The sequence below is a fragment of the Staurois parvus genome, unplaced genomic scaffold (assembly GCF_062004578.1).
Source record: "Staurois parvus isolate SC_StPar_1 unplaced genomic scaffold, SC_StPar_1.0 ptg000003l, whole genome shotgun sequence".
Taxonomy (NCBI): Eukaryota; Metazoa; Chordata; class Amphibia; order Anura; family Ranidae; genus Staurois; species Staurois parvus.
In genome coordinates this window covers 4,346,247-4,360,954 of record NW_028317799.1, presented here as the reverse complement: position 1 = coordinate 4,360,954, position 14,708 = coordinate 4,346,247, and the positions used below count along the sequence as shown (strand labels likewise).

The 14,708-nt window shown below is 44.7% G+C and overlaps 1 protein-coding gene across 1 annotated transcript in view; it reads right to left on the bottom strand.

Moving 5' to 3' along the window:
* Window positions 1-12,941, bottom strand: part of TOM1L1 (target of myb1 like 1 membrane trafficking protein) — a 153,315-nt gene extending 140,374 nt beyond the window's left edge. Inside the window, exon 1 of the mRNA XM_089672641.1 lies at window positions 12,623-12,941. Within this exon, the coding sequence (XP_089528767.1) occupies window positions 12,623-12,680 (58 nt within the window). The 5' untranslated portion in view covers window positions 12,681-12,941. The remainder of the gene's footprint in view (window positions 1-12,622) is intronic.
* Window positions 12,942-14,708: the final 1,767 nt, after the last annotated feature.

Genomic DNA, 14,708 nt, shown 5'->3' with positions numbered 1-14,708 from the left:
GTACACATCGTCGTATACAGGGGCGGACTGACCATTTGGAAACTCGGGCACTGCCCGAGGGCCCAGGATCAGTAGGGGGCCCCATGAGATGCCCCTGGTACCTTTTTCATAGGCTTTTTTGAGTTTGGGCAAGGACACAGGGGCCCCATGATCCCCTATCGCCCGGGGGCCCCATGGGTTGTCAGTCCGCCCCTGGTCGTATACAGTCTTTTACAAGCATTTGAGTTTACAGTCATGTTTTTGAACGCACCAAACTTGCAATCAGGAGTAGATTTTTATCAGCGGTCAAACGCCAAACACTTCTAAATGTGTGTAAACACGACTAACCGCATTTATAAGCGTTTGGAAATTTTTTTTAATTCTTCCATTTCCAGATGCTGTCCAGAGCCTTTTTTCATCATGAAAGATGCATGCAAATCGTTTTTTCCGGTACTCAAATGAACCCGGTACACCATACTTTGAGGTTTCGCATGATAGAAAATATGTTACACACTGCTGCAATAATTTCTGCACAGAAATGAGCTGGAACACCACAAAAATAAAATAAAACTGTTAATCTCAACAAATACTACTCTCTCTGCTTCTGCTCTCTCTATTTCTCTCAAAATGTCTGAAATAGTTACATTTTTACTGTTTTTCAGTGCATTCTGAGCATTTGGAAGGTCTCCTGAGGTTATCTTTAAAAAACGCTTCTAAGCGCAAACGCTCATAAACGCGGTATGCAAATGTGGCTAAACAGACGGTTTTTAACCTACGTTTTCCAGCAGTCAGTTTCCATCGTTCAGAAGTGTCCGGTGTACATGGAGCCTAAGAAGTGTACTCTGCTAGCAACGCTTTCTGTTTTGGAGTACGCCACATTACCCCAAATCCCCCCCAAGTTCCTACAAGCAAATAAACTTAGAAAAAGAATCCTAGACTGTTTAATGAGCTGAAGTGAATGAAATGCGGCTGTGTGCAAGGAGGGGGGCTTTGCTAGGGAATACAAGTGTACAATGCAAATGCACATGTTCCTGCGTTAAAAATGGCTGTGTGTATAAGTGGGTGGTGTAGCGACCATCGGCTGAAACTGAAAAGAATCAGCAAGGGAGAATGTCACCAGCACACCGAGAATCACCATATGGGTCCAAAAGTTTTAATAAACGATCACATAGTTATAGCATGGCAACGTTTCAGTCTCGCAGGACCCCTTCATCAGGCATGTGCCATGGCTAGCACAGTGACAGCACAATGGCTAAATGGTTATCACTTCCGCCTAACAATACTAGGGATGTTGGTTCAAAACCCAACAACAGCACCAACTGTCTGGAGTTTGCATGTTTTCCCTGTGCCTGTGTGAGTTTCCTCCAGGTACTCGGGATTCCTCCCACGCTCCAAAGACATGCTGGTAGGTGAATTGGATCCTGTCTAAATTGGCCCTAGTATGTGTTTGTATGAATGTAAGTTAGGGACCTTAGATTGTACGCCCCTTGAGGGTTAGGGACTGATGTGAATGTATAATATATATGTAAAGCGCTGCGAAATTGACGGCGCCATATACAGTGGGGATCGAAAGTTTGGGCACCCCAGCTAAAAATTTGTATTAATGTGCATAAAGAAGCCAAGGAAAGATGGAAAAATCTCGAAAAAGGCATCAAATTACAGATTAGACATTCTTATAATATGTCAACAAAAGTTAGATTTTATTTCCATCATTTACACTTTCAAAATAACAGAAAACAAAAAAATGGCGTCTGCAAAAGTTTGGGCACCCTGCAGAGTTAATATCTTGTACTGCCCCCTTTGGCAAGTATCACAGCTTGTAAACGCTTTTTGTAGCCAGCCAAGAGTCTTTCAATTCTTGTTTGAGGTATCTTTGCCCATTCTTCCTTACAAAAGTCTTCCAGTTCTTTGAGATTTCTGGGCTGTCTGTCACGCACTGCTCCTTTAAGGTCTAGCCATAGATTTTCAATTATGTTGAGGTCAGGAGATTGTGAAGGCCATGGCAAAACCTTCAGTTTACACCTCTTGATGTAATCCCCCGTGGATTTCGAGGTGTGTTTAGGATCATTATCCATTTGTAGAAGCCATCCTCTCTTTAACTTCAGCTTTTTCACAGATGGCATCAAGTTACCATCCAAAATTTGCTGAAATTTTATTGAATCCATTTTTCCTTCTACTTGTGAGATGTTCCCTGTGCCACTGGCTGCAACACAACTCCAAAGCATGATTGATTCAACCCCATGCTTAACAGTTGGACAGAGGTTCTTTTCATTAAATTCTGTGTCCCTTCTTCTCCAAACGTACCTTTGCTCATTCCGGCCAAAAAGTTCAATTTTAACCTCAGAACTTGTTTCCAAAATGCATCAGGCTTGTCTATATGTTCATTTGCAAAGTTCAAACGATGATTTTTGTGGTGAGGACGTAGAAGAGGTTTTCTTCTGATGACTCTTCCATGAAGACCATATTTGTACAAGTATCTCTTTATAGTGGAATAGTGTACCACAACTCCAGTGTCTGCCAGATCTTTCTGAAGAGATCGTGCAGTCAAACGTGGGTTTTGAATTGTTTTTCTCACAATCCTGCGAGCTGTTCTGTCTGATTATTTTTCTTGGTCTTCCAGATCTTGCTTTAACTTCCACTGTTCCTGATGACTGCCATTTCTTAATTACATTCCGAACAGAGGATATTGACATCTGAAAACGCTTTGCTATCTTCTTATAGCCTTCTCCAGCTTTGTGAGCGTCAACTATTTTCAGTTTCAGTTTTCTAGACAACTGCTTAGAAGAACCCATGGTGCTGATTGTTGGGGCAAGGTCAGATGAGTCTGGGCATTTAAAACCTTTGAGATTGACATCACCTGGTCTTCCCAGACGATGATTGAGAACAATCCATGACACTGGCAGGTCTCAGTTTGGCAAAGGGGGCAGTGCATGCTATAAATTCTGCAGGGTGCCCAAACTTTTGCAGATGCCATTTTTTTGTTTTCTGTTATTTTGAAAGTGTAAATGATGGAAATAAAATCTAACTTTTGTTGACATATTATAAGAATGTCTCATCTGTAATTTGATGCCTTTTGGAGATTTTTCCATCTTTTCTTGGCTTCTTTATGCACATTAATACAAATTTTTAGCTGGGGTGCCCAAACTTTCGATCCCCACTGTAAGTACCTGAAATAAATAAATAATGTAATGAAAAAAGCACTGCAAGTGAGCATTTATAATACTTAATTTTTCTGTGCTTTTACCTGCAATTTTTTAAGTTGGTGACTGGGTCTCTTTAAAGCCTGGGTCTCTGTACAGCCTGACTAATACAGTTGATGATCTCTTAGGTCACCCTTTCCTGTAATGTTAGCATTGTATGGCCTTTCTTTGTGTGTGTATAGTCTGCTCACCTGCATATTATTTGGTTTTGACACAGGATTCTTTTATGATCCTTTGTTTCCAGGCAGAGAAAGGACATCATACATATGAAAACTCTGCCTCTGGCACGATAAACAGGAGAATACCCAGAATTCCTATCAGTTGCCTAACCGGATCAGATACAAAAGGAACTTCAAATTAAAGAAGCATGGGGTTTGTAAAAATACAAACAGTGGTACTCACTTCTATGAAGCTGCGTTACTGTGATGTTGCAGCTGTCCCATGTGGGGTCCGAGCCTGAGAACTGAACGATCACACGACTGCTGATCTCTCAATCCTTGGTCTGCCTGGAGCCAGGGCCATCTCAATGCATAGGCACCCCTGGGCACTGCCCAGGAGCCCCAACGTAATCTTGCATTACATCATACTTGCTAACTGTCCCGGATTTGCTGGGACAGTCATGCTTTTTATTAAGCTGTCTTAAGCTTTTATTTAGCAGCTTGTCACTGGGCTAAATCTACAATTGGAATTACATATTCCTTCCGTACTCCCTGTAATGTGCCCCAGGGGTGGACTGACCATTTGGGCACCTGGGCCCCGGGTCAGTAGAGATTCCCCTGGTACCTTTCATAGATTTTTTGGAAGTGGTTTGAGGGTGGGCAAGGACAAAGGAGCCCCATGACTTGTCAGTCCGCCCCTGCTGTGCCCTTTGTGTTGATCAGTCTTTGATTTATGTCATGTTTTCCTATTGTTTAAAATAGATCTTTATTGCAGGTACTAATAAATCTATGTTTAATTATATCAACGATTTATACTTTCATTCTTGAGAGTAGGTGCATAAATTTGGGCAGGTTTGTAGGGGTTACTTTGCCCAGGGGCCCAGGATTATATTTAGACAGCCCTGCCTGGAGCAGAGAGCGGTGACTAGCAGTGACCACTCTTGCTTTGCTACTTCACCACTCACTGGAACTCAGGGCAGGGCAATGTGCGGGGAAAGCTGGCTGCGGCTCTCATACCAAAATGCGGAGCCTGCTGTCAATTGGGCAGCTGGGTGGATGCCAACAATACTGTCAGGATCCTCCCAGAGCATTAAGCAGCTCTGCCACTTCAGCTGATCTGGGCAATAGCCTGCTATCCGTTGTCTCTGGGTTAGAGGAGAGCAAAAGTAAGTGCACTCCTGGGACCTACAAGAGAAGTTAAGACAAAACGGCTTTGTCAATTCTTCTTTTTAATATAGCTTCAGGTAAAAGCACAGAAAAATTGAGTACTTAAAATGATAAATTGCAGTATTTTTTCTTTAATAAAATTACTAAAAGTTTTACAGCTTGTCCATTTATTGACTGACTTCTGTCAAAAGGGGATGGCCACACAAAAGATTGAATCTCGTGGAGTTTCTGCTGAACTGGATTTTTTCAGGCTACCTCTGTGCAGCTCTTGCCCCTGCTCCCACGCAGGGGCGGACTGACAACTCATGGGGCCCCCGGGCAATAGGGAATCATGGGGCCCCTGTGTCCTTGCCCACACCCAAAAAAGCCTATGAAAAAGCCAATGAAAGGTATCAGGGGCATCTCATGGGGCCCCCTACTGACCCTGGGCCCTCGGGCAGTGCCCAAATGCTCGAATGGTCAGTCTGCCCCTGCTCCCGCATCACCATTTTAAAAATTTGTTCAGCTTGCAATATTTTTGTATTGCTCATGCACCAGATAAAGTGCATGACCTCATACACCTCGTCGGAAACATGTGCTGCACCACGTTCATCGTTCGTTTTTTTCTTAAAAGAAAGAAGCCTTCCATCATATCTCAGGGAGAAAGTTTTTTTTTCCAATAATTAGGAAAGTGTAAGTAAAAAAAAAAAGAAAAAAAAAAGTGTTAGTTGATCTCACATCAGCATGCAGAGATGCATGCTTATGTGAATTTAGTAAAAGGAGGGAAAGGTCCACCAAAAGAAAAGGCAAAACAAAACATCCATTGAAAAGCAGAAATGAAACTATTCATATATTTGGAAGAGCATCAAATGAACAATCCATCTTCCAGCCTCTATAGTGCTACATAATTACTGTCAGAACACAGACGGGAGTGAAAATCTACAAAATATCTGCCTTGTGATTCACAAAGGAAAACTTGGCACTGTTTAAAGCAAGTTTTTGATCAGTAGCATATCAATAGCTTGTCTGGGGACAAAGGGGCCGCACTAAGGGGGGGCTTTTGAGCCAATTTAAACTGAAAATCTGATCATAACACATATGATAATATACTGTATAGCCATTCCTGAATTTTTAAGGAGGGCAGAGGTTGCTGTTGACACTGACCCTACACCCGTGACATTTCCAGTCAAGAAGAGCTGAAGTCAGATGTACCAGAGGAGACTTCAGAATTGTTGTGCTAGTCACAGATCCACTTTGCAGGTCGTGCAGTAACAAGAATTTGCTTAGCTGTCTTAGTAGTGTAGACTTATTGCCTTCAGAGTTTCTGGTCATCCTGGCCAGCACTAAAATTACCCCTTTTGAAAAGCCACCAACTGAGGACAATAGACAGCGTCCTTGCATCTTAGCAATGGAGGATGCTTGCTGCCTTCCTTGAGAACTTTACAACAGGGGAAACCTGGAAGCTTTTCGGAATCCAAACATTGGATTATCCTCGGTCGATTCCTTGAGAAGTGAGGACACTAGGCTTTTTCCTTGCTTCCTAGCAATGAAGGATTCTGGGCGGCTACCTTGAGAACCTTTCAACAGAGGACAGTAGGCTGTTTCCTTGCATCCTAGCAAAGGAGGGTGCTCGGTGGCTACTTTGTGAACCTTGCAACAGAGGATACTAGGCATCTTTGGTTGCTGCCTTGAGAACCTTACAACAGGGGACACTAGGAAGTTTTTTTGCATCCTAGCATTGGAGGATCCTCAGTGGCTACATTGTTGACCTTGCAACAGAGGATACTAGGCAGCTTCAGTGGTCGCCTTGAGAACCTTACAACAGGGGACACTAGGAAGTTTTTTTGCATCCTAGCATTGGAGGATCCTCACTGGCTACATTGCGGACCTTGCAACAGAGGACACTAGGCAGCTTCCCTTCATCCTAGCATTGAAGGATCCTCTGTGGCTTGCTTGAGAACAGATAACACTAGGCAGCTTCCCTGCTTCCTACCAATGGAGGAAGTTGGGTGGGTACTTTGAGAATCTTTCAGCAGAGGACACCAGGCAGCTTCCTTGCTTTCTAGCAATGGAGGATGCTCGATGGCTACCTTGCTGATCTTGCAACAGAGGATACTAGGCAGCTTCCTTGCATCGTAACAATGGAGGATGCTTGGCAGCTACCTTTTGAATCTTTCAACAGAGAACACTAGGCAGCTTCCATGCTTCCTAGCAACGGAGGATGGTGGATGGCTGCCTTGAGAACCTTTCAAAAGAGAACACTAGGCTGCTTCCTTGCATCCTAGCAATAGAGGGTACTTGTTGCTCTCAAGAGAGGCTGTCTGTGACCATTTACTCTGTATGCAATGTTGCTCAAATGTTACATGTATACAGCAAAAATAAAGCGCCTTTTACACAGGATATTACTTCCAAATTCTTCCAGCAAGATCCTGCATACTAGTTGTCATATTTTTATACAGCCATGTACATGTACCTTTAAAGGAGCTACTTCCTCAGGGGTGGGACAAGTGAGATTTGGCAACATTCTGAGCCAACAAGGGAACCATTCCAGAAAGCCAAGAGAAACTTCCTTCTAGGTGATTTTGCTGCTGGAGACGTGGCAACTAGTTGTGGTAATAAATGTAACATTTTGGGTTTTTCATCACATTGTGTCCCGATGACAATGGTGACCAAGAAAATCATCTGGAGTGTAAACCTCCCCAGAGGGGGCAACGATAACAAAATAAAAAGCTTTCCCTTTAGTTTAAAGGAAACTTGTACAAAGCGACTTATACAACTGACCACCTCCTGAAAATGCTAATTGCCTGGCTGTCATGTTTAACCAGTGGCTTTCAGTCACCTGAAACAAGTATGCAACATCAGGATAAATAAATGTCAACTGTTCTTATGTGCATAAGTTGCTCAGATATTAGAACAAGACATCAGCATGACAGCCGTAAAAGTAACTTTTTCATAAGGAGAGGTCAGCAATAACTGCTTCCAATTTTCTTTTGCAAATGGCTTCCTTTAAAAGGAATAGTACAAGCCTTAGTAGGGAGGAGTTTGTATTAGTGTCAGTCATATAGCCATATGGTCAATATCATGGATTAATGGGGACATATGGCCGTAGTAAGGCAATATCATTGTTCTTATATGGCCAAGTGGCCTCAGTAGGTTAATATCATTGTTCTTATATGGCCAAGTGGCCTCAGTAGGTTAATATCATTGTTCTTATATGGTCAAGTGGCCTCCGTAGGTTAATATCATTGTTCTTATATGGCCAAGTGGCCTCCGTAGGTTAATATCATTGTTCTTATATGGCCAAGTGGCCTCAGTAGGTTAATATCATTGTTCCTATATGGCCAAGTGGCCTCAGTAGGTTAATATCATTGTTCTTATATGGCCAAGTGGCCTCAGTAGGTTAATATCATTGTTCTTATATGGCCAAGTGGCCTCAGTAGGTTAATATCATTGTTCTTATATGGCCAAGTGGCCTCAGTAGGCTAATATCATTGTTCTTATATGGCCAAGTGGCCTCAGTAGGTTAATATCATTGTTCTTATATGGCCAAGTGGCCTCAGTAGGCTAATATCATTGTTCTTATATGGCCAAGTGGCCTCAGTAGGTTAATATCATTGTTCCTATATGGCCAAGTGGCCTCAGTAGGTTAATATCATTGTTCTTATATGGCCAAGTGGCCTCAGTAGGTTAATATCATTGTTCTTATATGGCCAAGTGGCCTCCGTAGGTTAATATCATTGACCTTATATGGCCAAGTGGCCTCCGTAGGTTAATATCATTGTTCTTATATGGCCAAGTGGCCTCAGTAGGTTAATATCATTGCCCTAATAGGGCCATGTGGCTATTTGATTTATATTACTGACTAATATGGCCATGTGACTATAATAGGTCAATATTTTCCCCCTGCTCACAGCTCATTGGACCAGGAATGACAGCTGACTTGCGGGTTTGGATCTGAACCCAGTTCTGAAACAAATGCAAGCTTCACCCGTAAGAAGGCCATAAATTATGCAATTTTCTTGTCTTCTACACACTGGAAAATCACTTAATTTCCCCATCAGCACAGTCAGTGTTTATGGGGGAATCCCTCCCATAGCGATATTGTGTTCTGCCGGCCCAGAGCCATCCTGCCCTGCAAAACACAATGATGACTACTAGCAGCTATAAACGCCAGCAGTAATCACATGTAAAAAATCCAACAGACTAGTTTTATGCAAGTTGATTGATGGATTGACTTGGATACAACCAGCCTGCCCATAGATGGATTGAATCTCAGACGGTTCCTGCTGAACCAGCTGAGATTTGATCCATTTATGGCTGGCTTTAGTCCTGAGATGAATAGATGGGTTGGCTATCACCGATCCAGGGCAAGCCACAGATTAGAAAGCCAGAATGAAGTCAGAACTCCTGATCTTCCTGGTTGATGACTTAGAAACTACTGAAGCCTTTGGCTCAGCATTATAGCCAGTCAACTAGCATTTTAAGAGGAAGTGGTCAGCTGTGGCCACTCAGTTGAGTTTTCAGTGCTGAAGCAACATGAATTGATGACAAGAAGTCAATAAACACATATAAAAGAGCAGATTATACTAAGAACTGTGTACAAATAAAACTTCAGCACAGCAAGATCACCAACTTCCTGTGTATAATAGTGCTGCTGACACTTACAGGCGTTTCCACACACAAATAGATATATCACATATTAGTGCCGCGCATATAACTCCATATACTTATATACAATCTCCTAAGTACATAAAAAAACGTGATTTTAAACACTTGTGAATGCAATGACCACAACTTATAGCCCTTCATATGTGATTTTATCTGTGCATATATAACTTTGTGCCAAACAGGTGCTCCTTATTCCTTGGAAGGCACGTGACGTAACACGTAGGGTGGGCCAATGACGTCAAGTCATTAAACCGGACGTTTACGAGCTGCCATCTTGGAAATTCCTGAATGCATTGGAATTACCATATTTTGCTCCATAAGACGCATTTTTTCCCCCCAAAAAATGGGGGAAAATGTCTGTGTGTCTTATGGAGCAAATATGCAGCGGCCGGCCTGGTATTCCCACTGCTGCCATGTTAGAAAACCGGGCTGGCCACTTGGTTCTTCTGTGCAGCAGAACCTGCTGCTCGGTCCTAACTGTTCCTCCGTCGAGCAGTGTCCTCACCATCTTCTCTCCCTGGCACTGCCATCTTTAGTGTGGGTACCCGGCTGTGACAGCTTGTGGCTTCACAGCCAGGTGCCCACTGCGCATGCACAAGAAACGCTGCGCTTCGTGAATGGCCCGGCAGTCTTCTGGGACCTGTCACGTGTCCCAAGACAGGGAGGGAGGACAACTCCGTGGAAGTGGGAGCGGGTACCTGTCAAATTTGGGTACCCTCTCCCCCCCCCTTCCACTCCCCAAAGGTCTGCAGTCTCTGGTCATCTCCTGCAGTATGTCCGCAGTCTCTGGTCGTCTCCTGCACTATGTCCGCAGTCTCTGGTTGTCTCCTGCACTATGTCCGCAGTCTCTGGTCATCTCCTGTACTATGTCTGCAGTGCATTGGTTCAGAATATTTTTTTCTTGTTTTCGTCCTCTAAAACCTAGGTGCGTCTTATGGTCAGGTGCGTCTTATGGAGTGAAAAATATGGTATATTGGCATTTTTACTGTGGTGTCCCAGCAGGACACTTTTAAATGTGAGTGTACTTTGTTTTTTAAAATAAATTATACAACATTTAAGTACTACACTATGGCAAGCGTTTCTGTTTACATATGCAGAGGATATGTGGCATTAAGTTGGGAAAAGTCCATCTGCAGCAGAGTCAGGAGGAGAGTGGAGCTAACAACACATTACACCTACTCAGGTAAAAAAGGGAAAGGCGGTATTTGACCTATGCAATTTGGGTCATATAAGGAGGTGAGAGTATATATGTATGTCTCTGGTGGAGGATATTTGTGGACACAAGGAATAAGGAGCACCTGTCTGGCACAAAGTTCTATATTCACAATAAAATCACATAAGAAGGACTATAAGTTGTGGTCATTGCATTCTCAAGTGTTTAAAATCACGTTTTTTTATGTACTTAGTAGATTTTATATAAGAATATAGCGTTATATGCACGCAGAGGCGTCCCTAGGGTTGGTGTCACTCGGTACGGTAACACTTGGCGACACCCTCTCCGACGATCCCCGCAGAATGGATCAGATCAGTGGATTGAGCATAATGGATTGGACTCCGATCCATTATGCTCCCCAATCCACAGATCCGATCCATCCTGCGGGGATCATCGGCTTTCTTTACAACTTACTTTTTCGTGGAGCGGGTATAGGTTGCATGCCGACGATCCCCGCAGGATGGTTCGGATCTGCAGATTGGGGAGCAAAATTGATCAGACTCCAATCCATTTTGCCCAATACTCAGATCCCATCCAACCTACAGGGATCGTTGGCTTGCTTTACAACTTACCTTTTCGTGGAGCGGGTCCGCTGTCACCCCATGTGGTAGGTGTCACTGGTGAAGCAAACACCCCCACAGGATGCCGATGATCCTAGCAGGATGGTTCGGATCTGGGGATTGAGCATAATGGATCGGAGTCTGATCCATTATGCTCCCCAAACCGCAGATCCGATCCATCCCGCGGGGATCGTCGGTATGCAACCTATACAGGGTGACACCGGACCTGCTCCACGAAAAGGTAAGTTGTAAAGAAAGCCGACGATCCCCGCAGGATGGATCTGATCCATCCTGCGGGGATCATCGGCTTTCTTTACAACTTACCTTTTCGTGGAGCGGGTCTGGTGTCACCCCGTGTGGTAGGTGTCACCCGTGAAGAGCGCACCCCCCCCCAGGATGCCGACGATCCCTGCAGGATGGTTCGGATCTGTGGATTGGGGAGCATAATGGATCAGACTCCGATCCATTATGCTTCCCAATCTGCAGATCCGATCCATCCTGCAGGGATCGTCGGCATGCAACCTATACGGGGTGACACCGGACCCGCTCCACAAAAAGGTAAGTTGTAAAGAAATCCGACGATCCCTGCAGGATGGATCGGATCCATCCTGCGGGGATCGTCAGCTTGCTTTACAACTTACCTTTTCGCGGAAATGGTCTGGTGTCACCCCGTGCGGTAGGTGTCACCCGGTGAAGTGCGCACCCCCCAGGATGCCGACGATCCCCGCAGGATGGTTCGGATCTGTGGATTGGGGAGCATAATGGATCGGACTCCGATCCATTATGCTCCCCAAACCGCAGATCTGATCCATCCTGCGGGGATCGGCGGCATGCAACCTATACGGGGTGACACCGGACCCGCTCCACAAAAAGGTAAGTTGTAAAGAATACCGACGATCCCCACAGGATGGATCGGATCCATCCTGCGGGGATCATCAGCTTGCTTTACAACTTACCTTTTTGCGGAAATGGTCTGGTGTCACCCCGTGCGGTAGGTGTCATCCGGTGAAGTGCGCACCCCCCAGGATGTCGACGATCCCTGCAGGATGGTTCGGATCTGTCGATTGGGGAGCATAATGGATCGGACTCCGATCCATTATGCTCCCCAAACCGCAGATCTGATCCATCCTGCGGGGATCGTCGGCATGCAACCTATACAGGGAGACACCGGACCCGCTCCACGAAAAGGTACATTGTAAAGAAAGCCGACGATCCCCGCAGGATGGATCGGATTTGCGGATTGGGAAGCATAATGGATCGGAGTCTGATCCATTATCCTCCCCAATCCACAGATCCGAACCACCCTGCGGGGATCGTCAGCTTGCTTTACAACTTACCTTTTCGCGGAGATGGTCTGGTGTCACCCCGTGAGGTAGGTGTCACCCGGTGAAGTGCGCACCCCCCCAGGATGCCAACGATCCCCGCAGGATGGATCGGATCTGTGGATTGGGGAACATAATGGATCTACCATACTGTATGCGCGGCACTAATATATTATATATACTAAGAATTGGCAGTTTATAAAGCCAAGGACAGTTCTAGGGACACAAAGATTTGCAACCTAAAAAGGTCCCTGAAAACTTGGGAAGGTTAGTTACTATGGGAAGCAACTGCTTTCTCCCTCAAAGGGATATGCATAGGCTGAACATTTGTATCTAGGGTTGCCAGTACACCAAGCGTACTCCTAGCATAGCTTACCTATGAGATGCCCCACTGGGGTACTAAAAGGATCCTTCGTACTCTTCGTAAAGGCCATGGTAGGGTTCTTGCAGTCATTCAATTTTCATCAGTTAAATCTCACGGCGAAACTCGTCACTCCAATGCAGTGTTTGCAGTCTCCAGGTCTATGAAGGGTTGTGTGCTGAGCAGAGTTACCTGGCCGGGGAGGGGTGGAGGAGGATCTGGGAATAGCAGGAAACAGCTCCAGGTAACACACAAGGTGGACTGTGACTGTCACGTGTACTAGTAGTCATAGGGAGGTTTGTAGGCTCCTGAGGAGGGAAGGAAGGTGGGAACGAGACAAAGAGCAAAAACCGTACTTGCATATGTTTATACTGCACTGGGACATAGCAGGGACCATTGTGGTCGGCGTTTTTCAGAGAGCCTGCAATATAGATGTAGAGATTGTAAGGATTGTAAAGATTCCCAGCATTCCGTTCCTGTTGTATAATCCCACCCAGCTTCAACATAGAATATAGACATCTGGTTTAGGTACCATGCAGGGCATCACAGTTATTTATGGGGTCACAAAACAGAATTTTTATGGGTCCCACCAGCCCCCTACCTATGTATGAAGCTGACCCTACACATGTAAAATTAGGGTTGAAAAAAACTAGCTCTCAGAACATTCACTTGATTTTCTAATAGTTAATGGGGCCAAATCGGCAATCGCTTTTGACCGTAGAGAAGAAAAAACTCTATATCTCTATACCAGGGGCGGACTGACCATTTGGAAACTCTGGCACTGCCCGAGGTCAGTAGGGGGCCCCATGAGATGCCCCTGGTACCTTTTTCATAGGCTGTTTTGAGTTTGGGCAAGGACACAGGGGCCCCATGATCCCCTATTGCCCGGTGGCCCCATGAGTTGTCAGTCCGCCCCTGGATGTAGCATACCCTTTACAAAAGGCCTGGATTCTTTCTTTATTTCATTTAATTTATTTATTTCAAGTACTTATATAGAGCCATCAATTTAAGCAGCGCTTTACATTATTATTATTATACAGGATTTATATAGCGCCAACAGTTTGCTCAGCGCTTTATAATATAACGGGAGACAATACAGCAACAATACAGTTCAATACAAGAGGGATAGGAGGGCCCTGATCCTTGGAGCTTACAATCTAGGAGGGAGGGACTAGTGGTACAAAAGGTAGTAACTGTGGGGGATGGACTGGCAGGAGGAGTAAACAATTCCATTATTAGCTGAGGGCAGGATAGGCTTCCCTGAAGAGATAGGTTTTCAGAGATCACATAAAAGTGAGCAGAGTAGGCGATAGTCTGATAAATTGGGAAAGAGAGTTCCAGAGGATGGGGGAAGCTATGGAGAAGTCCTGGTGATGAGCATGTACATATATTGTACATTCACATCAGTCCCTAACCCTCAAGGGGCATATACTCTAAGTTCCCTAACTTACATTCATACATACACATACTAGGGCAATTTAGACAGCATCCAATTAACCTACCAGCATGCCTTTGGAGTATGGGAGGAAACCTACGCAGGCACAGGGAGAACATGCAAACTCCAGGCAGGTGGTGCAATGGCTAGGATTCAAACCAACGACCCTAGTAATGCCAGGCGGAAGTGCTAATGGAGATTCTTTCTTGGATACAGAGAATATAACTGGATACTAACATTTATAGGTAAATTTGATCCAGGGAATATCCGATTGCCTCTCGGGGGATCGGGAAGGAATTTTTTCCCTGCAGGAGCAAATTGGATCCTGCTTTGCTGGGTTTTTTTGCCTTCCACACATACTAGAGCCAATTTATACAGGAGCCAATTAACCTACCAGCATGTCTTTGGAGTATGGGAGGAAACCTACGCAGGCACAGGGAGAACATGCAAACTCCAGGCAGGTGGTGTTATTGCTAGGATTTAACCAATGACCCTAGAACTGCCAGGCGGAAGTGCTAACGGGGATTCTTTCTTGGATACACAATATAACTGGATACTAACATTTATAGGTAAAGTTGATCCAGGGAATATCCGATTCCCTCTTGGGGGATCAGGAAGGAATATTTTTCCCTGCAGGAGCAAATTGGATCATGCTTTGCTGGGTTT